Source organism: Cryptomeria japonica, chromosome 5, assembly GCF_030272615.1.
Source record: "Cryptomeria japonica chromosome 5, Sugi_1.0, whole genome shotgun sequence".
Classification (NCBI taxonomy): Eukaryota; Viridiplantae; Streptophyta; class Pinopsida; order Cupressales; family Cupressaceae; genus Cryptomeria; species Cryptomeria japonica.
Window position 1 is genome coordinate 744,333,428 of NC_081409.1, and position 25,995 is coordinate 744,359,422.

Genomic DNA, 25,995 nt, shown 5'->3' on the forward strand with positions numbered 1-25,995 from the left:
CTACAACCTCAGAATAACTTGTATAAGTGATAAGATTCCTTTGTAACAACTTTACTAGATGCTTTCATCTCGTTGCCTCCAACAAAATTCCATGGTTATTTAAATGTAGGTACCTTCAGCTCACTACCTTTGGTATGCATTAATCCCTTCTTATATTTAAAATAAAGCACACCTTTCAAATTATTTAAAAAATCATTTATATCCTCTGCAAGCAATGACATCCTTTCTCCCAGTTTGCCAAGATGAAGCATATAATAAAATGTGTATCATCCATGAGGTCAACCCTAAAAACATCCACAATGAAAAGAAAACATATTCTGCCCAATCCAAAAGATAAACATAACCCTTAGGAAAATTATTCATGCTAGCAAAAACATCAAGGTAGTGGTGCAAGTATTCCAAGTCAGCTAGGATGAAACATGTAGACATGAAATGTGCATCAACCAATGAGGTCAGCCCCAACCACTTCCCTGAAGGAAAGAGAATTAATTGTGGACCAAGGAAAGACATAAGAAGTGCCACAAACAATTTTACACACATTTCCATGTGGTTGCAACCATTAAATAATTGGTACAAATATCATAGGTCATCCTAGAGAATATTTAACCTTTCATCCATTTACTCTAGACCACTAAAATAATGGAAATATTAGTAACCAATATGCAAATCACACACAAGAATCACATAAATTTAGACATCATTCTTATAGCCATCTTTCACACTATCATGTTCAATTGAGCTAGTACAAGTAAAGAAATACTAAAACCCAACATCACTTGCAAATTATATAATACAGTCTTGAGATATAGCAATTAAATTCATACTTGTGATAAACCTAAACAACTAAAACTTGAGAAGAAGTAATATAAAAATAATACTAGTTCTCCAAACCACAAGGAAAAAATATTAAGTGAAGATAAATGTAGAGAATTCCTCTAACCCATCCTAACAAACAATGATATTCTCTATACACTGCACGCCATGGAAATGACAATATTAACTTTTGTGACTAGAAATAAGAAACATACAAAATGTTCATCCTCTTTTATCTTACTTCTAAACCACAAAACCATCTCTTCAAAAGTAGAGAAATGTAGTACAATATTCTAACCTAGAGACACCAACCTTGGAATTGTATACTTGAGTTATTTTATTATTATTACCATACAATTGCGTAGAATCAAAAATTGCATACCCCTTTGCAATTTCACCTACATCTTTTATAACAACTTTAGTGTCCATTCCCTTGCCATTTGAGTAGGCTCATTTCAGCCCTTGCATCAACCTTTTCCCTCTCAACATGCTTGAGACACTTTTCAGCAGCTATCCTTCAACTTTTGTGTCATGTTAGCCATGTGTTTCGCTTGCCACTTCTATTTTTTTAGCATGATTTGTTTGTTCAATAATGCATCGGGCTGACATTAGCACATCACACATTAGTCTCATGACATCTTAACATTCAAGTATCAGTTTTGAGCATGTGTTTCCACTTGTCATCTATCTTGCTAAGTGGAAACAGCTCGGAATCCTCTAAACGACTCACCGAACTCCTCTTTTCCCTCCTCTTCTCTCTTTTTAAATCTATCTTTTCTCTCCTTTCAATCTCTCTAGTTCCTCTAGGAATTCTCTCTTGTTCTCTTGGCTCTCACATCTTTCTCTTATTCTCTTACTTGCTACAACAATCTCTATTTTACTACAGTGCTCTCATGCTCTCACAATAAGCTTTTTCTAGTTCTCTTGGAATTCTCAAGCCTCTTTGGTAATAATAAATTTCTATCATTCAATCTATCTTTTCTTTGAGCATCTTAGGATTTATCACATCCCCTATCTATTTAATCATTTTATCATTCTATCTATTTATCTTTTGATCTATTTATCTATTTGGGTTGTTTGTGGAGGTGGAAACACCAAAATGGGAGTTTGACTGAGGCAGACTCCAAAACACAACCCCCAACATTTTCTCTATCTTTCTTGTGTGTAGGTTTGTAATAACAGAAAGGATATTATCTTGCTAGAGGCTTCAATCGTTGACCGGTTGTAGGCTTCCCTCAAATTTTCTTTACCTTATTTTAACTATTAACATTCTATACCTTTTACAATATTTATCACAATATTTTTAATTTAGTTATATAATTGCATTCACGTCCACTATAAAGTCTGTGTACTCTATCCATATAGGATGATAGCGTGCCACACTAGTATCCCAACTCTACACATTCATCCCAAAGATAGAGGCTTCACAGGATAGTTCAAAGGTCTTCTCTATGGCATGATCATCTAGTTCTATTGTTTGTATCTCCTAGCTCATATTTGGTGCTAGTAAAAGTGAGGTATTGGAGGGATAATTTGTTCTCTTGGACTCATCATCCTTGAGGTGACAAATTTCCTCCATTTCATTTTGGTGAAACTGACATGAACACTTCTTATGTATCATTTTCAAAAGCAGTGTTTATCATTCCTTTACTCATGCATTGCCCCTTTAAATTAGTTAACTATTTCTAAAATGAATTTGTTATCTTTTTTTATTAGTTCTATTTCTAATATTATTCAAAGTGCTAATGATGTTCCTTTTCATACTTTTGTTGGTGAGTTAGCTCTACCTATGCCACTTTATGCCTTTGATCCTTCTCGTAATAAATCTTCTATTTCAGAGGATATTTTGTTACAAGAGAATGAAATCATTGATACCTTTTTTAAGGTTTCTCTACCATCTCTTCATTCTAGTGCACTCTCTTCTAGAGATGATGCATTAGTGAACTATGAGTCTAGACTCATATCTAATTTTCCAAACGTTGATTTTGAGAAAACCCTTCATCCAAATCTTCTACATATCATAATGAGTCTGTGAATGTCATTTATGTCTCTATTGCCCCTAAAAGGCCTAAGAGACCAATCATTCATGTGACTGTAGCTAGTCCTTCTCCAAAGAAGGTAAAATCTATTCATGGTGTTCCTTTTGAAAGTGACTTACCAAATCTTTTTAAGACATATGCGCAATCTAAAGCTCCATCTCTTTCCTCTCAATAAAATACATTTATTGGTGATGATTGAGGCTCCTTAGACTTTACAAGATCCTTAATTGGAGAATATAAAGTCAACCCTATCCACCATAACTTTCCAAAGTTTCATTCACACTCGTTATCAAAGATGATTATTATTTTGTATTACGAGATCATGTGAACACCAATGGCTACACCATTAAAGGTGATCCTCCCCCTTTGGAGGAGTTGCAATCACTTTATGGTTCAGGATTCAATATTGCTTCCAAGTATAGATACAAAGGAGATGGTCTTGGGTGGTTGGGTCAAGGAGTTAATGTCCCCTTTGAATCAAAATTACACTCCTTTACAGTAGGTTTAGGTTACAAAGATTCTCCTTTGTCTTTAGTAGGTGTTAGGCTTGAGTAGTGGAGAGTAGTTCTACACCTTAAGATGTGGAGTCCTTCCTTGTAGGGTCATTTTTTTCATTTGAAGGGTCATACCCTAACCTTTTGGACTTGTCCTTAGGTGTAAGGAGGCCTTTGCATCAAGTGGTATCAGAGCATAGGAGTGTTCTTTGGATAGAAGAAGAAGACAAGATGTCAGAGGAAGAGGGATCCCAAGAAATCCCATCAAGGATGACCAATGTTGAGTCGGCTATCTTGGTAAAGAAGTTGATGGCAAAGAGAAGAGAATTTAGGGCTGAGAATCAGGCCTTGACAGGTGAAATGGACTAGTTGAAGGACAAAGTGGAGAGGGGAGAGAGAGAATCTAGAAGTGTTGAAGAGGAGATCCCCTAGGTAGGAAGAACAAGAGGTTCCTGCAGACGAGAGATCCTTGATGAGTGTCCTCAAGTCCATGGAAAGAAGAAAAATGGATGTGAAGTTGGATCTGCCAGTGTTTGCCGGTAAGATGGGACTGGATACAATGATGGAGTGGATAGACTCCTTAGACAAATTCTTTGAGAGTGAAGACATACCAGAGCACCAAAGGGTGAAGATGGCCCAATCCAAAATGAAAGGGGCTGCACTGACTTGGTGTAAAGAGAAAAGTGGCTACTTTGAAGAAGATGATGGATTTGGTGAAGGAAGCCTATGTTCTAGTGGACTATGATGTCCAATTGCATAAGAGAAGACAAAACTTGAAGTAGAAGGAGATGGACATGAGTTCCTACACAGAGGAGTTCATGAAGTTGTGTGTGAAGACCAAGGTAAAGGAGAGTGAAGATGAGAAGGTGGCGAGATATCTCAATGGATTGAGATTTTCCATCCAAGAATATTTGAACCTCCACACCCCAGAAATAGTCCAAAAATGTTTTCAGTTGACACTTAAGGTGGAGGAGAAGGAAAAGAGAAGGCATGAAAAAAATAGCAAAGGCAAAGGGAGACAAAAAAGAGGGGGAAGAGGCCTTTTCAAAGGTAAAGGAAATGGTTTTGGATACCAAGGTGAGTCTAATCAGGAAGGCACCAAAGGAGAGAGCAGTTATAGCCAAGGAGGAGGCTACAATCAAAGAGGGAACTTTAGGGATAAAAGACCATTCTCTAGAGGAAGATCCCAAGGTAGAGGACCTCCTAGATGTTGCAAATATAACCAAGAATGGAACATGGCCAATAGATGTCCAGAGAAGGCTACAAGCTCCATGGGAGAATGGAGGAGCAACTTGGTGTAGGAATCTAATTGTCAAAGTGTGGCAACTGCAAACACCTATCAAAGTGTTAATGCTCCTAATAGATATGGCTACCTTGAAAGAGGAGAAGCTCTGATAATGAGGAGAGCAGTAATCACCATGAAGGTACTTGACAAGGAGCCCCAACAAAGAAAGTCTCTTTTCAAAACTACCTGCAAGGCAGGACGAAAGGTATGCAAGGTCTTGATAAACTTTGGGTCTACTGAAAATTTTGTATCACATGAAATGGTAGAGAAGCTTAAACTGAGAAAGTTGCCTCATCCTTACCCCTATAAGGTCTCATGGCTCACCCAAGGTCAGCAAGTAGTGGTAGAAGACCAGGCATGGGTGGAGTTTCAAATTGGATCATACAAAGATAGACTGCTATTTGATATAGCCAAGATGTATGCATGTCATCTCTTATCTAGGGGACCATGGTAGTTTGATTTGAAGGCTTACCATGATGGGGTGAGAAATGTCTACTCAATCACCAAGGATGGTAAGGTGATAGAACTCTTACCTCTAATAGAGGAGGAGATGGAATCAAAAGTGAAAGATGCCAAAGTGTCGATGGTAGAAGGAAAACAGTTCATGAAGGAGATTGCAGAGAAAGGTGCAGTTTGCTATGCCCTCATGCCTAGTCCCAATATGACAAAGAAGGAGTAGTTTGCAGAAGAGAAAGAAGGAGGATAGAAGCACATGGACCCTGTGGTCAGATAATTGCTTGATAAGTACAAAGGCATCATCTCAGATGGAATGCCAAGATCCCTGCCACCGGTGAGAGACATCACTCATTGCATAGATCTGATCCCTGGATCTACCCTACCAAATAAAGCAGCATACAAGCTTATCCCAGATCAGAATGCAGAGATGGCAAGACAAATTGAGGAGCTACTAGAATCAAGACTAATTGGCAAAAGTCTAAGCCCATGTGCAGTATCGACAGTCCTTGCACCCAAGAAAGAAGGCACTTGGAGGCTATGCATAGACTCAAGGGCCATCGACAAGATAACTATAAGGTATAGGTTCCCAATCCCTATGATAGAGGATTTACTTGATTTCTTGGGGAGTGCTAAATATTTCACAAAAATGGATCCAAAAATTGGATACCATCAAATTAGAATAAGGCCAGGGGAAGAATGGAAAACAACTTTTAAAACCAATAAAGGGTTGTATGAATGGAAAGTCATGTCATTTGGGTTGTCCAACACCCCTAGTACCTTTATGAGGTTGATGAATGAGGTCTTGGTGGAGTTCATAGGAAAGTTTGTCATAGTATACCTCGATGATATCTTGATCTTTAGCCACTCAAGCGAAGAGCACCACAAGCATATAGATATGGTCCTCAAAAGGTTACATGAAGAGAATCTAATGATAAATTTGGAGAAGTGTTTGTTCATGTAGGAGGAGATCATCTACTTGGGCTTTGTAATCTCACAAGGTGAGTTGAAAATGGACTAGGAGAAGGTAAGTTCCATATTGTCTTGGCCTACACCAAAACTATGAATTATGTCCGAAGTTTCCATGGCTTAGCAACTTTTTATAGGAAGTTTATAAGAGGATTTAGTCATGTTTGTGCACCAATTCTTGACACCATAAAGGGAGGACAAAAGTGTAGGTTCAGTTGGACAAAGGAGACAAATGACTCATTTGAAACTCTAAAGAAGAAAGTTGCAGAACAACCAGTCCTTGCCCTGCCAGACTTCAACAAGATATTTTAGGTAGAATGTGATGCAAGCCACATGGTTATTGGAGCATGTATCAGTTAGGAAGGAAGGCCTATTTCTTTTTTTAGTGAAAAGCTAAATGATGCCAAGAGGATATACTCATCCTATGACTTGGATATGTATGCTTTAGTCCAGTCATTGAAGAAATGGAGGCACTATTTATTGCCTAAGGAGTTCATAGTTTTAACTGATAATCAGGCACTCAGTTTCATAAACAGTCAAGAGAAGTTAAACCACTGGCACATGAAGTGGGTGGAGACCCTACAAGCTTTCACCTTCAACCTCAAGCACAAGAAGGGGGTCAAGAATAAAGTTATAGATGCCTTGAGCAGAAGGGTCTTAACCATAAATCAAATAAAGATGGAAAGTGTTGGCATTGACAACTTGAAGAACATGTATGATGTTGATGAAGACTTTGGAGAGATCTACAAGGTATGTGAAACTTTTGGTGACTGATATCATGTTGAATTTTCTGAATTTCTGATACAAGATGGATTGCTATTCAAAGGTGGACAATTATGTATACCTAAGTGTTCAATGAGATTGAATATCATTAGGGAGAAACATTGTGGAGCAATGGCAGGTCATTTTGGTCTTGACAAGACCATTGACCTAGTGAAAAGACATTACTACTAGCCTAAGTTGCAGGCAAATGTAAGGAAGTTCATAGAGACATGTGTAATTTGTCAAAAAGCCAAGGGGAAATCCAACAATGCAGGCTTGTACCAACCCTTACCCATTCCTTCTAGGCCATGGGAAAGCATAAGCATGGATTTTGTATTGGGTCTGCCTAGGAAAAGGAGAGGATTTGACAGTGCTTTTGTAGTGGTGGACAGATTTAGCAAAATGGATCATTTCTTGCCATGTAAAACCTCTTGTGATGCTTCATATGTTGTAGATTTGTTTTTCAAATAAATAGTCCAGATACATGGATTGCCACTAAACATAGTTTCAGAAAGGGGTGTGAAGTTCATAGGTCACTTTTGGAGGACTCTTTGCAAGAATTTGGGAAATAACCTAGCTTTCTCATCAGCCTACCATCCTCGAATGGATGGGAAAACTAAAGTTGTCAATAGGTCTTTGGGAAACTTATTAAGATGTTTAACAAGACAAAATGGAGAGAAATGGGACAACATACTGTCATAGGTAGAGTTCTCATACAATGACACCATAAATAGAAGAATCAGGAAGTTTCGTTTCCAAATTGTGTATGGCATCCACCCAAGAGGTGTATTGGAGTTGAGGGAACTACCTAAGGAAGAATCCATTAGTGCAGATGGTGAAGTTTTTGCATCAGCCATAAAGGAGGTACGTGATCAAGTAAAGTCTCATCTCTAACAATCTGTAGAAAAGTACAAGGCTCATGCTGATAAGAAAAAGAGAGATGTATAGTTTGATGTTGGGGATTTAGTATGGCTACATTTGAAGAAGGAGAGACTCCTGAAGGGAAAATACACCAAGATCATGCAAAGGAAGATTGGACCATGACATATTTTAAAGAAATGTGGACATAATGCTCATGAAGTCCAACTTCCTCTTGATCTTGGATTGTCACCCATTTTCAATGTGTGTGATCTTACACTTTTCAAAGGTCATGGTAATGAAGTGGAGGAACCAATGCAGGTTGTAGCAGACGATGATATTCCAAGGCATGACTCACCAAAGTTGGGCAAGATTATAGACACTAGAATCACAAAGAGGACAATGAATAATGATTACATGGTGTATTTGGTGGCTTGGTAGGACAAACCAGATTCTAAAGTAGTTTGGATGATAGATAAACAAATTTCCAACCATGGTGTAGATCTTCAAACTTTGATCTCAAGTGGGTTTGAGATCTCTTCTCCCGGGGAGTATGGTGTAGGAGCATCTCTTCAACAAGCAAATCATGCAACTGATGATGAAGATTAGGATCTTAGGATAATTTTGCAAGTCTTTTGTTTATACAAGTTTCATGTATTAAATAAAGACCCCACCATGTAAACCCATGTCACTAATTAAGCAATTTGATAAGCCAATTAGGACAATGTGGTCAATAGGGGTATTAGAATGTTTGGTTTTGTGTTTAATAGGCTTTAGGATATTTTAGGAGTGTTTTGTTGATCCAAGTGTGTGGATCCCAACCTTAGAGAGTTTGACAACATTTTGTGCAAAATTGCAACTTTTGAAAATGCAACTTTTCAGTACAAAAGTGCAAGTTTTCAAAATGCGGTTGGGGGAAGCCTTTCAATGACTCAAACCTCCTCCAAATTTGGTTGGAAAACATTGGAGATTTTTATAAACCTTTTGGACACAATTCCAAAGGTTTTTGTTGTTGTGGAAGCAATAAAACACTGAAATACTGAAGTTTTCCCTAAAATTCTGAGTTTACAGTGATTGTGCATGCTTGTACGAATTGAGAACCCTCCATTTTTCTAACTGTAACCTGAGAAACCAGGGTTTGACTAGGGTTTCACCAAATAGTGGCCATATCTCACATCTCCTACCTCTAGAAGTTATTTCCTTTGGTGGAATGCAATATTGGTCAGTGTACATTAAGGTTTTCATGGGTTTTTTCAAGGAAGGCCTGGTTGTGAAGCGCTTGAAGTGAATCTAGGTAGGCATCTCCATGTGACTACCTTGAGCAAAATTAGGATAGTCATCCTAAAATATGATAGTGGTGGATTCCAGGTGTGTAACCATGGAATTAGAGTTTATTCACCATTACCCACATTCTCATAAAGTTGGTTTTGCTTTTGGGATACCGGTAAAGGGGGTTTCTTTGTAAATTAGGCCTAATCGCCCTAATTAGGACTCTATGCTTCTAAGGGGTTTAAAACTTTAGGTTGTAGATCTTACCAAACCATGTTGGGGATGAGTGTACAAATCCATAAAGGGTATCTGGAATGGTTAGTATTTTATCAAAGTGTGTGGAAGATTTTGGAGTTAAAGCCAAAACACCAGTATAGAAGGGCTACTAGTCTAAGGGGTAGGTTTCCAAAGGAGGTATAAGGAATGGATTCCTAAGTCCAAAACCAATGCTTGGAATAGTCCTTAATAGTCATGAATGGAAAAATTCCAAAATTCCTAAGAGTAGGAGTCACCAGTGAGGCATGTTAGAGAAGTTGAAGACTTTTACTCATCTTGAGTAGGTGTTAGGCTTGAGTAGTGGAGAGTAGTTCTACACCTTAAGATGTGGAGTCCTTCCTTGTAGGGTCATTTTTTTCATTTTAAGGGTCAAAACCTAACCTTTTGGACTTGTCCTCAGGTGTAAGGAGGCTTGGGGGCATGCTTCCTTGGCTTGGAGATTTATCTGCTTCTTCTATAGTATCCTTTCGGTATCATGATGTTATGTTCAGTAGATTTCCTTTAATGTGCATATTCAAGTTCATTCTTAAGGATCCTAAAGTGGCGAAAAAAAGTAGAGTCAAAAATTGCATACCCCTTTGCAATTTGACAAACATTTTTTGTAACCACTTTAGTTTCCATTCCCCGAGCATTTGAGTAGGCTCATTTCAGCCCTTGCATCAGCTTTTTCCCTCTTAGCATGCTCGAGACACCTTTCAACAGCCATCCTTTAGCTTCTATGTCATGTTAACCATGTGTTTCCCTAGGCCTCTTGTAATTTTTTAGCATGATTCATTCAATCAATAACACACTGCATGGACGTTAGCATGTTGTGCGTTAGTCTCACGATATCTTAACATTCAATTATTGGTTCTGAGTTTGCCTTTCCACTTGTCACCTATCTTGGTTAGTGGAAATGACTCAGAATCTTCTAAATGACTTATCAACCTCCTCTTCTCTCATTTTAAATCTATCTTTTCTCTCCTTACAATCTCTCTAGCTCCTCTAGGCATTCTCTCTTGTTCTCTTGGCTCTCAGAACTTTCTCTTCTTCTCTCACTTGCTATAACACTCTCAAGGTCTCATTATAATATTTTGTGACTTCTCTTGGCTTTCTCAAGCCTCTTTGGTAATAACTTTCTATTATTCTATCTATCTCATCTTTGAGCATCTTGGGATTTATCACATCCCCTATCTATTTAATCATTTTATCATTCTAGCTATTTATCTTTTGATCTATCTATCTGGGTTGTTCATGGAGGTGGAAACACCAAAATGGGGTTCTGACTGAGGAAGACTCCAAAACACAACCCCCAATATTTTCTCTCTCTTGCTTGTGTGCAAGTTTGTAATCGAAGAAAGGATATTATCTTGTTGTAGGCTTCAATCATGGATCGATTGTAAGCTTCCCTTAATTTTTCTTTACCTTATTTTACCTATTAATATTTTATCGCTTTTACTTAATTTATCACTGTGTTGTTAATTTAGTTATATTATTGCATTCATGTCCTCTTTACAGTCTCTATACTCTGTCTGTACACGACGATAGCGTGCCACATTGGTGTCCTAGCTCTACGCATTCATCCCAAAGATAGAGGCTTCATAGGATTACTCAGAGGTCTTCTTTGTGGCATGATCATTTGGTTTTGTTGTTTGTATCCATTGGCTCACCTTTAGCACCATTATAAGTGATGTACTGGAGGGCCAATTTGTTCTCTTGGATTCATCATCCTCGAGTTGACAAATTTCCTTCACTACAAGTTGATATTAATGACAATATATGCAATAATCTATGAACCAAAGCATGTTTGAAATCCAACAACGAGCTTCATATAATCATATATTTGACAACAAACCATTAACATTAGAACATCACACATTTAACATGTCCAACCATGAATTTTGGATCATCAGCTTCTTCATCACACTGTCACCATATTAGAAATAGTCTCTTTTCTTTCTTTAACACATTTCTCCATTAGGAAATGAACACCATAAATTGACATCAATGGAAACACATGATCACCACAACTATAGAAATCTCCTCATTTGTCATTCACATTATTAGGCTCCACATCATACAAACATGGGTTGACATCAATGACAACAGATTATCACCATATCTGCACCAATAATATTATACCCAAATTCAATGAATGTAGTTTTCTCATTTCTTACAATTTGGAGGAGGTGATGCATCTTTAATGCTAAAGATTTTTAAATTATATTATATGAGACACTGAGCAAGGTGATCATACTCTAAGTACAAATGTCATCTAGGTCTTCAGATAGGTATAAATTTCATATTTCCTTTGTTAATTACTTTTCCTAATGAGTTGGATTAGAAGGCTTCAAGATAAAATTTATACAAGTCCTCACCAACACAATCCTAGGGGTCTTGTAAGACTCATAAGAGAAGACATCACAATTGAGATTCTTGTCATTGGTCATTGTTTGAACAACCTCCTTGAGATCAATAATAAATAGAAATTGATGAAAAAATTCTTATTATGTGGAGGAAATTTCAAAAATATTAACCTAGGTACATTCTTGGAGGCCCTGGTCCCATTAGAGATAGATTTCCCAAGTAGTGAAAACTTTCTCATAATTTCAAATTCAAAATCTAGGAGAATTTTTGTAAGCTCTGAGGATATTTTGTCCATCCAATTAATTTTTTGATGCCATGAGAAGTGTGTCAGGCTTAATAAGCTTGAAACAACTCTTTATAAGCTCTATTATCAACCTTAAGTTAGTACAACTTGGATTTTATTTGATTGCCTTTGGAAAATTGGTTTCCAATAATCTAGTTTTGTTGTTGAATCTCCACCAACCTCTTCTACAAAGTAGGTGAGGAGTCAACTTTGAGAACTATAGTAGACTTGCGAAGCTCTGAGGTTTTGGCCTCATATGCATACCTCTAAAATATATATAATTACTGCCCATTGGTCTGAAGAAAATCAGATCTATGCCAAATGACTCTCTTCCACCTAGAAATCTACTTTGATGCGATGGGAAGTGTGTCAAGTTGAACAATATTGAAAGAACTCTTTAGAAAATTTATCATGAACCTTAAGCTAACATAACTTAGCCTTTATTGTAGTGCCTTTGGAAAATTGGTTGTCAAACATCTACTTTTGATGTTGAAGCTTTCTCACCCTATTATGTAATGTAAGGGAGAAGGAGTCAACTTCAAGAGCTATAGTAGAATTGTGAAGCTCTAAGGTTTTGGCCTCATATCCATACCACTTAAATACTGCTAGTTAGTGCCCATAAGTATGAAGAAAGTGAGGTGTATACCAAATGGATCTTTTCCACCAAGCAATCTAGCTAGTTGGTTAAGTGAGTTGCAATTCAAGGCTCTATAGTTTCTTGATGTCGTATTTCAAAAAGTTGAGTTTTATAAATTCTAGGAATTCTCACTCACCATTGAACTTTGAATCATATGTGAAAGTGGTTTGATAGGGTGACATTTAGTAAAGGCTCCATCAAGAGTGAAAATTAGCTAGTAAAGGACCAAAAATTAGGTCAAATTCATTACACAACCAAGGTGTTTGAAGACCCAATCAAGACCAACTCAAAAATTATTCCACGTATACTGCTAGGGATGATTATGAAAATGACCCATATTGGGATTGAAAATATCCAAATTATTATACATGTAATACCACACCTCTCATTCGCCAACTACCCGATGAAGGAATGATATATTGGCTAACAAAACACTAAATATGTATGCCTATCAAATATTATAATAGTAATCTCACTTGTTGTTTCACATATATACATTTCATTTAATTTACCTAAGTTAAACTTAAACAAACTATTTTTCTTTACAATAATTTATACATATAATTTTATTTATAATTACAATCTCCTTAAATATACCATAGAGATGATTTAAAAATTAAAATAATAATATATTCTAATTAAAATAGATCAAATTATTGAAATACTATTTTTGTTCTGATTAATAAAAAATGGGAGAGGGCCTGTACCCTTAGCATAACTTAAAGGAACTCACAAGTAGTGAGACCATGAAACTCCAAAAAAGAGAGGACCAATTTTTTAATGGTAGGGCTTTTGACTGGCATCTAATCGATGGCAACAAGGGTCCCAAAAATAGGATTCCATTCTCAGAATAGAGGGGTTTAGGAAAGCACCCCAAACCATAACCCAAACAAAAAACCTTACACTAACCAAGTAGTCAAGGAAACAAAAAAACTAACAACAGATTTTGAAATGCATCCTCCAACCTTAAGCCTTAAGGACCACCAAACAATAACCTTAGCACTAGACTCCAACCAAACAAGGAGAGAGATGACTAATAGCAGGCTTTGATAGGCATCCTGAAACCTTATACTAGTAGGGCCACCTTGTACAAAGACATTCTCGGACAAGGAAGGAACCTACAAAGATTTCCAAATAAATCTAGTTTTGATAGGCACCTGGAAACCTTGTAAGGGACATAACCAGCTAACAGCAATAGCTGAAACAAATCCAGTAGCAAATAACCAACTATCTTCATTAGCTGAACCAAAACTAAGGAAAAAAGACTCGCTACTAACATAGCTGAAATCAGAGATCCACCTCCATAGGACCTACAGGGCCAAAATCTTTCTCAGGAACCACCTCCATGGGATCCTATACAAGATTCATAGTAACATCACAAACAGTTTTGTCAACCTCAAAAGGATCAACATCAATAAAGACAAAAACAAGGCCCTCCAAATGATTCACCAAGCCCCCAAAGAAGAGCCTCCACCATGAGAGGGGACATAGCAAGGAGAGCTGGTACGAACAATGAGAGCCTCCCAATAGAGTAGAGGAAGCCCATCCCAAAAGAGAGCTCAAGTCTTATCAATAAATACAGAGAGGAGAGAAAGGAAGATTTCGTCCCCGTCCATAACCATATGGATACCCCAACAAGCCAAACCAAACCACAGAAAAAGAGCTTGAACCGAAGCAGCCACTGCAAGAGAGGCCACAATCCCACAAACTCATAGCAGAGGTCCACTCACAATAGCCACCAAAACAATCAGAATAAAATATAACTTCGCATCCACAGGGATAGCCCTCAACCAGGCACAACCACATGAAGTGGAGAAAGGTCCCCAATGCTGAAGAGTCGTTGACATAGACGCAACAGTCGTGACACACTCCCCTTTAGTAGGAACACCACTGACCACCACATAAATAATGTTGTGCACCCACATGGGGCTTGGCCACAATCTGATCTGAGCCAAACGTACCATGACAGTGAAAGAAGACGACCTTGCCTCCAAATTAACTATTCACTCGAGGGCCAAAACAAACCTTGAAAGAGTTTTGTCGACAAGTGAGCCAAGGTAGGACACTCCATAGACGCCCACCGAAAACACAAAGCCTTGAATCCCACTGATCATGCAAGTCTCGACCACGAAGCAAAGCCCAATATAGAACGCATCAGGGATAGGACCCCGAACCCCAAAAATGGTAGGGGAAATAGAAATGAGGAGGCTAAGGCAAGGAATAGCAGCATAGAGCAGACCACACTAGCCGGAATATGGAGAGAAATGGCCATAGACGAACGGATCACAGGCCAGAGAAGAACGAAGGAAGCACCAAGAGCATTAACCATTCCAAATACAACAGATATGCCCTAGAACAAGAAAAGAGACCCTCGAGAGTCCACACAGACACCAACGAAAACAACAACGGCCATAAACTCTAACAGGTGCAGGGCCAAACCAAACAACTTCGTGAAAGCACCAGTCTTCTTTTCATCACCATCACCATCAACATCACCCTCATTCGCCTCCTCTAAAACCTCGCCTCCTCCTGCTCTCCATCAAAATATTATTTTTGTTTTATGAAGAATTAAAGAATATTATTACCTTAAAATGATTAAGGAAGGAAACAAGACTAGCCCATGTTTCAATTACCACTTTTGAAAACATGAAAAGTAAAAGCCTAGTAAAATATTACACATGTATTGATAGTTATCTAGTTGTTGTGCATGCGTAGTGAGCATATTTTTTTGTATTGTCATAGGGAGTTGTGTAAATTGTTTTGGTAGCCATAGCACACAATAATGACAATTTCAAATAACTATTTTTCGATCTTTTCGCACAAACTCTTCATAGATTTGTCATAAATATCTATAATGTGAAACAATAATTTTAAGTTCTTAAATCACATAAAAAGAAACTCAAAAAAATTATAAAAATATGATATATCATTTCAAAGCTTAAGATGCAAGAAATTAAGATGGGTGACTTAAATATTTTCCCTAGCATAAGATTGAAAATTAAATTATCTTTTAAAGAACGGTAATGTTCAATACAAAACGTTGTGAAAAAGTAAATTAACAACTTCGTACTGTAGAAGAAAATGTGAGGGGAACGAGCTAAAAATACAGTCGAGAGTACATTAGTTTAAGAAAGTATTTGGTAGATTTATGGTTTAAAATATCACTATCGACCGGTCAGAAATCCCTAAAATTAGCATTTCGCTAAATGTGATTCCATTATTCTAGAGACCTGTAATATAAGTTCTCTCACTTTAAGGAATCAAAGATTTTGATGAAAACATGGATGAAAGCCTAGCCCTGTCTATAAAATGTAGTCTAAACAGAGGAAACCGGATAATCAAACAGAAAAAGACAGAGAAAGCTAAGGATGTCAGACCTGCGGATTCACTCCATTTGTCGCTGCCAAATGTAATACTGTATTGTAAAAACAGTCATGATCGCGGCTCACTAACTCCGCAACTCTTAGAGGCGATCTGGTTAGTAGCAGAATCTGCACTATCTGAAATTGATTATATTCCACCGCAAAGTGCACAACAGACTTATGATCTGAACTCCGGCTTTCGACACAGTATGGCCATCTTGACATAAACACATTGATTATGTCCCAATGGCCCTTCATGGCTGCTACATGTATTGCAGACCTTCCATACTCATCCTTCGCTGTCATTACGTAGTATTTCCATGCAGGAGAATCTAGCACTGCATATACAACCTCAGGATGTCCTCCATGGACGGCCTCTAACAGATTACTACGGACTGTGAAAATTTTAGGACCCCAAAGTTTGAATGGTTTGCTGAGATTATTAATCGTGGCCTTCGCTACGTCTGCCTCACATTCACATTGCCTAATGTCAATATACTTCGTGCAGTCTCCAAAACAACAATTTTATTCTACTTGGAAAAAACAATATGTATATTTACCTTCATATGTATCCCATTCAACCAAAGCATGTAATCGACGACTGAACGGTCGGGGTATGATGGGTTGATTAAGTATGGCCCTCGCTATACCTGCCTCACATTTACATCACATAAAATCAACAAATTGGATGCAACATAAAAACTTAATAATTACTTCAACTTTAATAAATAATTTGCAAATTTACCTGGATGTCTCCCGTAAGCTGCCTCTCTAAAAGATTTACTCATTTGCCATGCGTCGGTGTAGGGAAATGCTCCAAGCAAACGGTGAACAGATTCCAGACGGCCATACCTGGAAGCTATTATCAGAGCTGTCTCTCCAAACTTATTGGATCGGTAGACAGAAAACCTCCTGTGTCGAAGGAGAATTCTGATTAGCTCTGGATTGCCACATTTAGCAACTTCATGCAGTGGTGTATTGCCATCCTTGTTAGGAGCTCCAGCCAAAGACGGTTTCAGTTGAAGAATCCAGTCAACAATGGACATATGACCTTCCCTTGCAGCAATGTGCAGAGGAGTGTCTCCTTGGAAAGTCACGCCAAGCAGAACTTGTGGATCCTGCCAGTGTAATCTTTGAATTTCAGTGAGATCACCAGTTTCCAAAGCAAGGAAGAGTTCCCTATTCATCCTTTTCTCTCTTTTACTCCTTGCCTGAAATTTAACCCCAACAAAAACTCATGAACTACACCGTTCAATTTGGTCTAAAGTGCAGTGCAGTGTATACGTGTCATCGGACGAAGTGTGGAAAAGTCCACCCACGAGAGAGAATAATTGATGACAAAATTAAATGGACAAAGAAATAGGAAGTTACATATTTCAAGGTAGCAGGCTTACAATTTTCAAAAGTTGTCTCCTCAATATCTGTAACCGTGCGAAGAAAATGGGGAGAAATGCGTTGCTTTGTTTTGCTAAGAAATTGCAAAGTTAAATATTCTTGAAGCTTTATGAGTTATCAATATATTAAAAATATTAAAGGAAATAAGGGTTGCCGTGCACCTTAATCTTTTCAAAGGATGTATCGACAGTTTAAACGTAAAGATATAGACAGACCTTAAAATTTAATGAAATTCTGTTTCGTTTTTCTAACTAATGCGTTTTATTATACATATTCAAATATAAGATATTATAAATCAGCAGTGTAAAAAAAAATATTATGAGAGTCAGAAGATAAGATTTTATAACAAATTTGTAGATATTTCCTATGACTGCCGACAGTTTTTTTTGTGTGACTATTCAGATCAATCATCAGAATATCAAAATAATTAAATGTAAAAAGTAAAATGTGTTGGTGCTTTTATCCATATTAATGCCTAATCCTAAGGCTCAATAAAGTAGCCAGATTTATCAAACAAAAAGGAAACCTATTTTAAAATTGGAACAGCAACGGTTAAAATTAATGAAGCAAAGTCAAAGGACCATCCATTTTGGCCAAGAGCTGCTATTTGGGAATATTTTGGTTTAAGGATAGCAAATTTCAAGATCTTTGCGGACAGCTAATGTTTCCTTATTAAAGGCGTTGGAATCTTGCCACCGACTAATTGGAATCTTTATGCATCTGTCTTTAGCGCAATAATTATCAATTCTTGTCATGGCGACAATTCCACACTAATATATTTAAACAGTAATTAAACATAATTAGTCAGTAGCATTCTTGTCTATTTTCCTTCTTTTTAAAATTTGATGATATTAATTAATTTAAAATATAATTTGAATTATTTTTTAAATTTTATATTTTATATTAAATGAAAAGGCAATTTTATGTCTTTTCTTCACCTAATTTTATTCTATTATTTTAATGGTTTTAAATCATGTTTTAATTTTTTCTTAACTACAAAATTAATATAATAGTTATATTTTTTATCTTATCATATATGCTCAAAAATAATATTGAAATCTATTATTGTCTTCATCATAGTTATATAGTGATTTTGTTTTGTGAGGCTGGAGGGTAAACTAATATGAAAATTGCATTACTATCAAAAAGTCAAGATGTGTGAAAATTACTTATAGTTATTATCTCTGAGTGAATTTTTTTTATAGTTATTATGGTTTTTCCTTATGTAGTCAATAAAAATTGATTTATGTTTTATAATATATACTTGTCTTATTCAAACAATTCAAGACTAAAATTTCAACTATATTAATTATTTATATTTAACTAAAATGACGTTGATTATCAACCAAAAAAATATATTTTTATTTGATTTTGGTTCTTATTGTGTGAGGTGAAAAATGATGATGACAAACTATTGCAAAACCACAAATATCCAACCATAAACAATCTTAGTTCTACCATGAAAATAGAGCATGAAGCTAGAATAAACAATTTGGAGGAGGATATGGATGATCTAAAGGGTAATCTCAGGGGTTTGGTGGAGATTACTAAAGAGGCTATGAACAACAATACTAAGGCCTCAAAAAATTGAATGAGACAATTGTAGTTCATAGAGCTCATCCACTCAGTAGTATTTTGCCATCAGCTGCCAAGTCCAAAAAGAAAAATCTAGATATAAATTCACAAGGAGCGGGAGTGCAGGTGTCTACTGGACCATCTACCAAGACGAGGAGCTTGTAGACATAAACAAGAATATAATTGAGAAAAATTTTGAGCTTATAGAAGCTCCTGGTTAGCTTTTAGGCTAGTTTTTTTGTTGTTTTGCCCAAGTTTTATGTTGTATCTTGTTGTATCTCACTATTAGGGTGTTGTTACTTTGCTGGTTTGATACTGTTTTGATCATTTTGATTTTGGATTTGGGTTTAGGGTCTCTGTAAAACCTGTTTTATCTTAATAAAAGACAATCCTAGTTCTACAATAAAATATTCATCATACACCAATGAAAAAACCTAAGAAAATGCAAATTAACAAATCAAAACAATAATTTCATTTGCATGCCAATTAGGGTTTGATCTCCATTGATCTTGTTTGATTTTTTTGCTCTCATATTTTGTATGTGCACAAGATCTTAACAAAGAACGGATTGTGTTTGTAAAGTCGCTTGATCGCAAGAAAGGTTGATAGATGCATTAGTTAGGGTTGATAAGGATGAAAGAATCCTCTTATATAAAAAACACTTGAAAAAATGGAGGGATAAGATTAAGAGGTGAAAGAAATAAATGGCCAGCTAGGATTAAATGGTAGGTATAAGAAAATAATAAAATAATGAAGGGGATAGGTAGAGGAAAATTAAGAGATAAATGACATGTGTCATGAAGAGAAAAAGCTAATGAATTAATTAAATAAATAAAAATTGATTTAATTAATAGAGAAAGTGAGAACAATTAAATAAATAAAATATTTATTTAATTTAGAGAAACGATAATTTAAATAAATAGAAATGTTTATTTAAATAAGGAAAGGCTAGAAGAGGATTAAAGAACTAATTAAATAAATAAAAATCTATTTAATTAATAAAAAGATTAAGATAAAATAATTAAATAAGTAAAATATTTATTTAATTAAGCTAGGACAATTTTAGGTGTCTACATTTTGCCCCTCTTTGAGACAATGCAACTTGTGACATTGTTTCAAAGAAGATAAGATAAGATGATACAAAGTTACCCCAAGATGGGAATGATATATCCCCTTAAGAGATTGGATGAATTTTTTATAAAAAATAAGACAATCTCTCGATAAGAGAGAAAGGCTAGAAATGCAAAGGATAAAAGGTAAAACTATGTAAATACAATGATGGCTCATATAGGCTTGGCCTTATTACATATGTGTCTAGGTAGGCTGAAATCAAGAGTTTTGTGATAGACATACATTGTTAATTGGATAAACTGCTGAGAGGACTCACTCAAATAGGTGCCCTAGGGAAAGAAAATTGAAAACAAGGCTAAAATCAACAACCATGTGATAGACATGCATCACCAATTGGATAAGATATTGAGAGTATTAACTCAAATAGGTGCCCTAGCTAGGATAGGATAAACCATCAAATTGATAAAATCCGGCGAGTGTTGTATCAAGATAGGATATAGTGCAATGTGACAAACATATAAACTAGGATGCAACATCATGTGATAAACATAAGAAATGGGATAGGGTCTGATGAGAAGCACTATGTGATAGACATAGGTATTACTACATCTGCAAGAGGGGGTCATTGAAACAATCCAGGGGTTGGGCCTTTGAGTGCTCAGATTTTATCAAGGCTCGCTGGCTCCAAGGGAGGGTCTTCGTCATAGCTTTCTTAGAGCTCATTTTGTATCCGTTTTGGTATGATGATATAGACACCTTCAAATGATTTTGTAGCCATATGATATTTTGACATCATTGTATCATGACAAATTATTTTTTAATATATGAGATGACTCATTCCTTGCGGTAGTTATATGCATGTGTTCCTACGTGATGTCATGTTCTATATGCCTTATGATGTGATGATGATTTATGGAATGTATCTATCGTGTATGATGCTTATGAAATATGTTCATGTACGATGCAATATGCTTATGTGATGATCTATGCTATGGATGCATTTATAATTTTATGATGCTTACATTCTATGATTATGATTATTATGAGATGCAATCTTTCATGCAATGCAATCTATGTGGATGATGTTCTGCCTTATATTTTTTGTACTTTTTATGTTAATATTATGTATAATATATATGTATATGCACTAATTCCAATGGATGCATGAATACGATGCTTATATTATGTACTAACAAGTGGTGTGTTCAGGATGTGATATTATTATGATTTCTATATGCATGTGACGAGATGAACTAACATGTAAATTGATGCAGATGAACACTACATGAGATGCAAATATTTTTGGTGTATTATTATACTCAGTCATGTGATACCAGACCACACAGGACTCAAAGTTGACAAAGGAGGACAAATGAGAAAAGAGGAATGGAAGGTAGAATATATGGAGGTGAAAGAGCCTCTTTCACTATTATCATCATTAAGCGTTATTATAGAAAATAGGTTATGACCATCTAGGTATAGGCTCAACCTAGAAAATAATTATACCTATTTGCATGGAGATAAGATAGTCACAAATAAGGAATGCCCCAATTCACAGTACTAGACTCATAGTGTCCTCATATCCTTGGACAAGCCATAGTATTACTAAGAGACAATCCACAGCCAACAAAATAGGTCAACATACCACATTCTCGCCTTTCTAGTAAAATAAATCCTCGAGATAGAATCTCTAGTCTTAGACATCCTAGAAAAGCAAAAAGCCATGCCACTAAGACTTGACACCAACATAAATTACAATCCTCAAGTTATTTGTGTTTCTTGCCACATATGTTAACATGTTTGATTTGGTCACAATTTTGTTTTCCTAATAAAGGACAGATAATCCTAAAAATCCATGTTGTTTCCAAAGTATGCTAAAAGATTTGGGTATGTGCAGGATCATGGTGGGCCAAACAGGCCCTTAAGTGGCAATGAAAATCAGAAAATAGAGTTAGGAAATTTGATGTAAAAATTTGAATAAGTTACCAACATTATTTCAAAAATATGTAACAATAAAATCTGTAGAAAATTGAATGTAGTTTCTGAGCTATTAGTTTGTTTTTGAAAAAAAAAAGTCTATTTGACAAATATTTGAAATTTCAATGTAGTAGTACTAAAATTTCAGGAAAAAGATAAGAAGTAGGTGTCTGTCTGACCACCCTAATCATAGTCAAATCATAATAATTTTTTGTAAGATTTTAGATATAAGTAGAAGACTCATGTTTGGATATGACACATATTTTTTTGTAATTTTCTTTGAAATAAATAATTAATTATGATTTTTTTATTACAGATTTTTAAAAATATAAAAAACTCATGTTTGACCACCATAACTTGGTCAAAACTTTACAAAATTCAATTTTTCTTTCTTTAATCCTATAGTATACAAAGCATAAAATGTGACACATTTTTCATATTCAAAAAATGTGACACTCTTTGAAAGTTATAGATATTTTTCAATCAACCTATCAATCAAAACTTTAGTCAGAATATCACCACTTTTTTGCCCCTCATGATCCTACACATGCCCATTTGATTTGTTGAAAGGCCACTGTTGTTTGCATCTCACTTGAAACTGACTAAATCCATGAAAATGATACTTTTATTGTGAAGAAGAACAAAACTTTATTGCGAATCAACGATGCAAATGATCTTTTATTGCAACATGTGTGTGAAAAGAAGGAGGAATGGAAAAATGATCCTCCTCAAGACACGCGATGCTTAGGGTTCCACTTCCATCACTAGATTTAGGGTATGCTCCAAGTAACCGATTGGATGTATTTTATTATGAAAGAAAGAGGTTGCAAGGTATGGAAAAAAGATTTATTATGGATGGCGAACAAATCTTAGGTAGATCAATAACAAGCCATGATGGGAATGGGTAAACTTATTATTGGATGGTAGGCTATGAGTGTCTGCAAAGTGAAAGGATGAGATTGAATCCTGAAAGAGGAAGGAACAAAGTATCTACACATGGTGTCGATAACCCGATTTTCACCATGGTACTTGCCCAGAGGCCCACTAAAGTGGTTTTCACCATTGGACGAATTTATTTCTCCTTGCTTTTTCCAATTTTCTCCTTTTCTGTGTCACAAGGTACCTGTTTGCCAAGTTTTCACCATAGTGATGATTTTTTTGTTTTTCTAATTTTTTTTGTATTTTTGATTGAGATACTCTAAAACTATGTGTTAAACCTACGAAGCTGCATGTTGTTGATAGGATCTTCTAGAGGTTCTCCATCTAGTGTTGAGAGCTGATATGCACTTGATCCATATGTGGATGTGATGATGTAAGGACCAAGCCAATTTGGTTCAAACTTACCCTTCTTTTCTCTATCTTGTTGATTCTTAGCATTCTCTCTGAGCACTAAGTAACCCACATCAAATGTGCAAGGCTTCACCTTGTGGTTGTAGTTGCATCATTCCTTGACTACGTTCACCCATATGCATGTCACCTAAAGAAGTTTGGGAATCTTGATAATAAATTCCCTCAAGGAAGTTCCATTAAAGGTCCATTGATGTGATGTATCACCAAAAGGAGATGGATGTGTGGAACAAGTTGATGAGGAATTAAGGCTTATGATTGCGAAAAGAAGTGAAAGTATCAATCCATGATGGAGACTTAAGATCAACAGGTATACATTTTTACTTGAAATTTTAGAACTTTTCCCCTAGTTATTTTGATATTATGGGAGATCATCTCTAGTTCTTTTTCCTTCATAGGATTTTTATAATTGAATTTGATTTTTGTAGAGTCCAATAACTTTTAATTTTGATTTGGACTGAAGGACTTCTTTTTATTTTTGACTTTTAGAAATGTAATAAGTGTATGAAATGGTAAGGCTACATGAGTTCTCAAGTGGGTTGGCGATATATTCAATAGATTCTTTGTTGGAACCACTCTTAGGACTATTGATATCAAGAGTTGTTTGCACCACTAGAGGAGATTTACGTTTAGAATTAGTAGCCATAACACTAGGTGGTTCACCCTAATTCCTTAGCATTGTAAATTACTTGTAGGATATTCCTATTGACTAAATGTCTTAGGGGATAGTTGGAGTTGATCAACATGAAAGATATAGTCACCACATCCCATGTCTTTAACCTTGAATTTACCTTTGATATCTACTTGCTTTGATGTAGAAGCTTTCAATGATTCTGGATTAAAATATGTTGATGAAGCAATAGCCTCTCGATTGACTAGAACTATTATTTGTGATCTTGGTTATAATTTGTTGTAATACATGAATGGGTTTGGATCACCTTTGACTATCACTTCAACTCCATTGTGAGGGAATTTAATACATTGGTGATATGGTGATGGTACTACTCTCATTTCATGTATCTATGGATATCCCAAGTGTATTTTATATGTAAGATCTAGATCAAGAACTTGAAAAACCACATTCTTCGTGATTGGACCAACTTAGGGTGACTGGTCCTTTCGATGAGAATTCTTTGTTATCATATGCTTTGATGGTGATCTTATTTCTTGAATTAAAAGTTTGTGTAGAGTATCCCAATTGTAATATTGTTTTCAATGTACAAATGTTTAGACCTACTCCTCCATATATCAAGACTCATTTGATATGTTTTTTTATGAAGAAAGACTTCAATAAGAAGGGGTACATTGTGTGGTTGGCATACAAATGCATCATCACCTTCCATAAATGTAAGGAAATATGGAGAGGAAAGGCATCCCACCATGGCTTCAAATTGGTCTACATTTAGATCTGTGGGTACAAAGGTTTCTCTCAATGCCTTATCAAGTATAGCCTTATGTGAAGGAGATATTCGTAAAAGCTCAAGGACGGAAATGATGGTGGGTGTCTTCCCTAACTGATCTACAAGGTCATACTCATTTTTGGTAGATGATGAGGTTGTGGTCTTGGATGAAAAACCTTTCAAGGTGAGTTTACCTTGATAGGCTATGACATTGCATTCAGGGGGTGGTGAAGATGATGGTCCACTTCCTTTCAAAACAAATTTACTCCTTTGGGTAGAACCTTTGGGAATTTTGTCCTTTATAATAATAGTAGAAATGTGATTGTTCACTAAAATTTGGTTAATGGTAGAATCATAGTTATAGGACATCTTGGCATAATTATCTTGATTATCTATTTCATCTTTTCCCTTATCATTTTTAGGGAATGGTTCCTTAAACATCACATATTTCTTATTGGAGGTATGACCATCAACTTCTATGTCACCTTGGTCAGTCATATCTTGTATGATGTTCTTCAATCTATGACAATTACTAATATTATGCCCTTTGCTCTTGTTGTACTCACAAAACTCATCATCATTCCATCATGCATATTTCACTTTTGGTTCATAAGGTTGATTGTTTGGTATTGTTATAAGCTTGTTTGCAACTAATTTCTTAAATGTTGTCTCAATTGGCTCTCCCAATGGAGTGTATTTTCTTGGAGGCTTTGATGGCCTTTGAGCATTCACTTGATTATTTGAATGGGATGAGCTCAAGTACTTGGGAAAGTCATCTTTGGTTTCACCATATTTGCATCTACTACCCCATCATTGATTGTGTTCATGTTCTTGTTCCAAAAGAAGGGTTTATCTTCCCCATTTGATTCCTCTTTGTTATCCTTGAATAGCTTAAAGGTGCCTTGTTCAATAAGGATGTTCTCAACTACCAATCCCTTTTCAATGACTCCCTTAAAAGTGGACAAAAAATATTTTCTCAATCCATATCCAAAATCCTTATTGACATTTTGGGTAAAAATTTCCACCATTTGTTTGTGTACGATATCATAAGAGCATCGGCTAGAAAGACCTCTCCATCATTATAAGAATGAAGCAAAGGACTCCATTATTCTATTTGGTATTACACAAAGTAGTCACTAACACATCTGTTTCAATATTGTTTGTGAGGTGTTGTATGAAATCTTCTGCTAGATCACCCTGTGACTTGATTCCAGGTGGAAGCTTGGAGAAACATTCCATATATTGTCCACTTAAACTTTGTGGGAACAACCTCATCAAGTATGTTTCTTCTCCTACTACCTTAATGCAAGATGTGAGAAATTCTCTTATCCCCCTTTCGTCTATACTTATCAAATTTTGTTGTCACAAAATGTGGAGGAAATGG

General features: G+C 35.9%; 1 protein-coding gene across 1 annotated transcript in view; it reads right to left on the minus strand.

Moving 5' to 3' along the window:
* The window catches only part of LOC131064101 (ankyrin repeat-containing protein ITN1-like), a 41,824-nt gene extending 24,533 nt beyond the window's left edge, over positions 1 to 17,291 (minus strand). The window contains exons 1-3 of the mRNA XM_057998126.2: positions 16,592 to 17,291; positions 16,407 to 16,496; positions 15,862 to 16,310 (exon numbers count right to left, since the gene is read on the minus strand). Coding sequence (XP_057854109.2) covers positions 15,862 to 16,310; positions 16,407 to 16,496; positions 16,592 to 17,033 — 981 coding nt within the window. The 5' untranslated portion in view covers positions 17,034 to 17,291. The remainder of the gene's footprint in view (positions 1 to 15,861; positions 16,311 to 16,406; positions 16,497 to 16,591) is intronic.
* Positions 17,292 to 25,995: the final 8,704 nt, after the last annotated feature.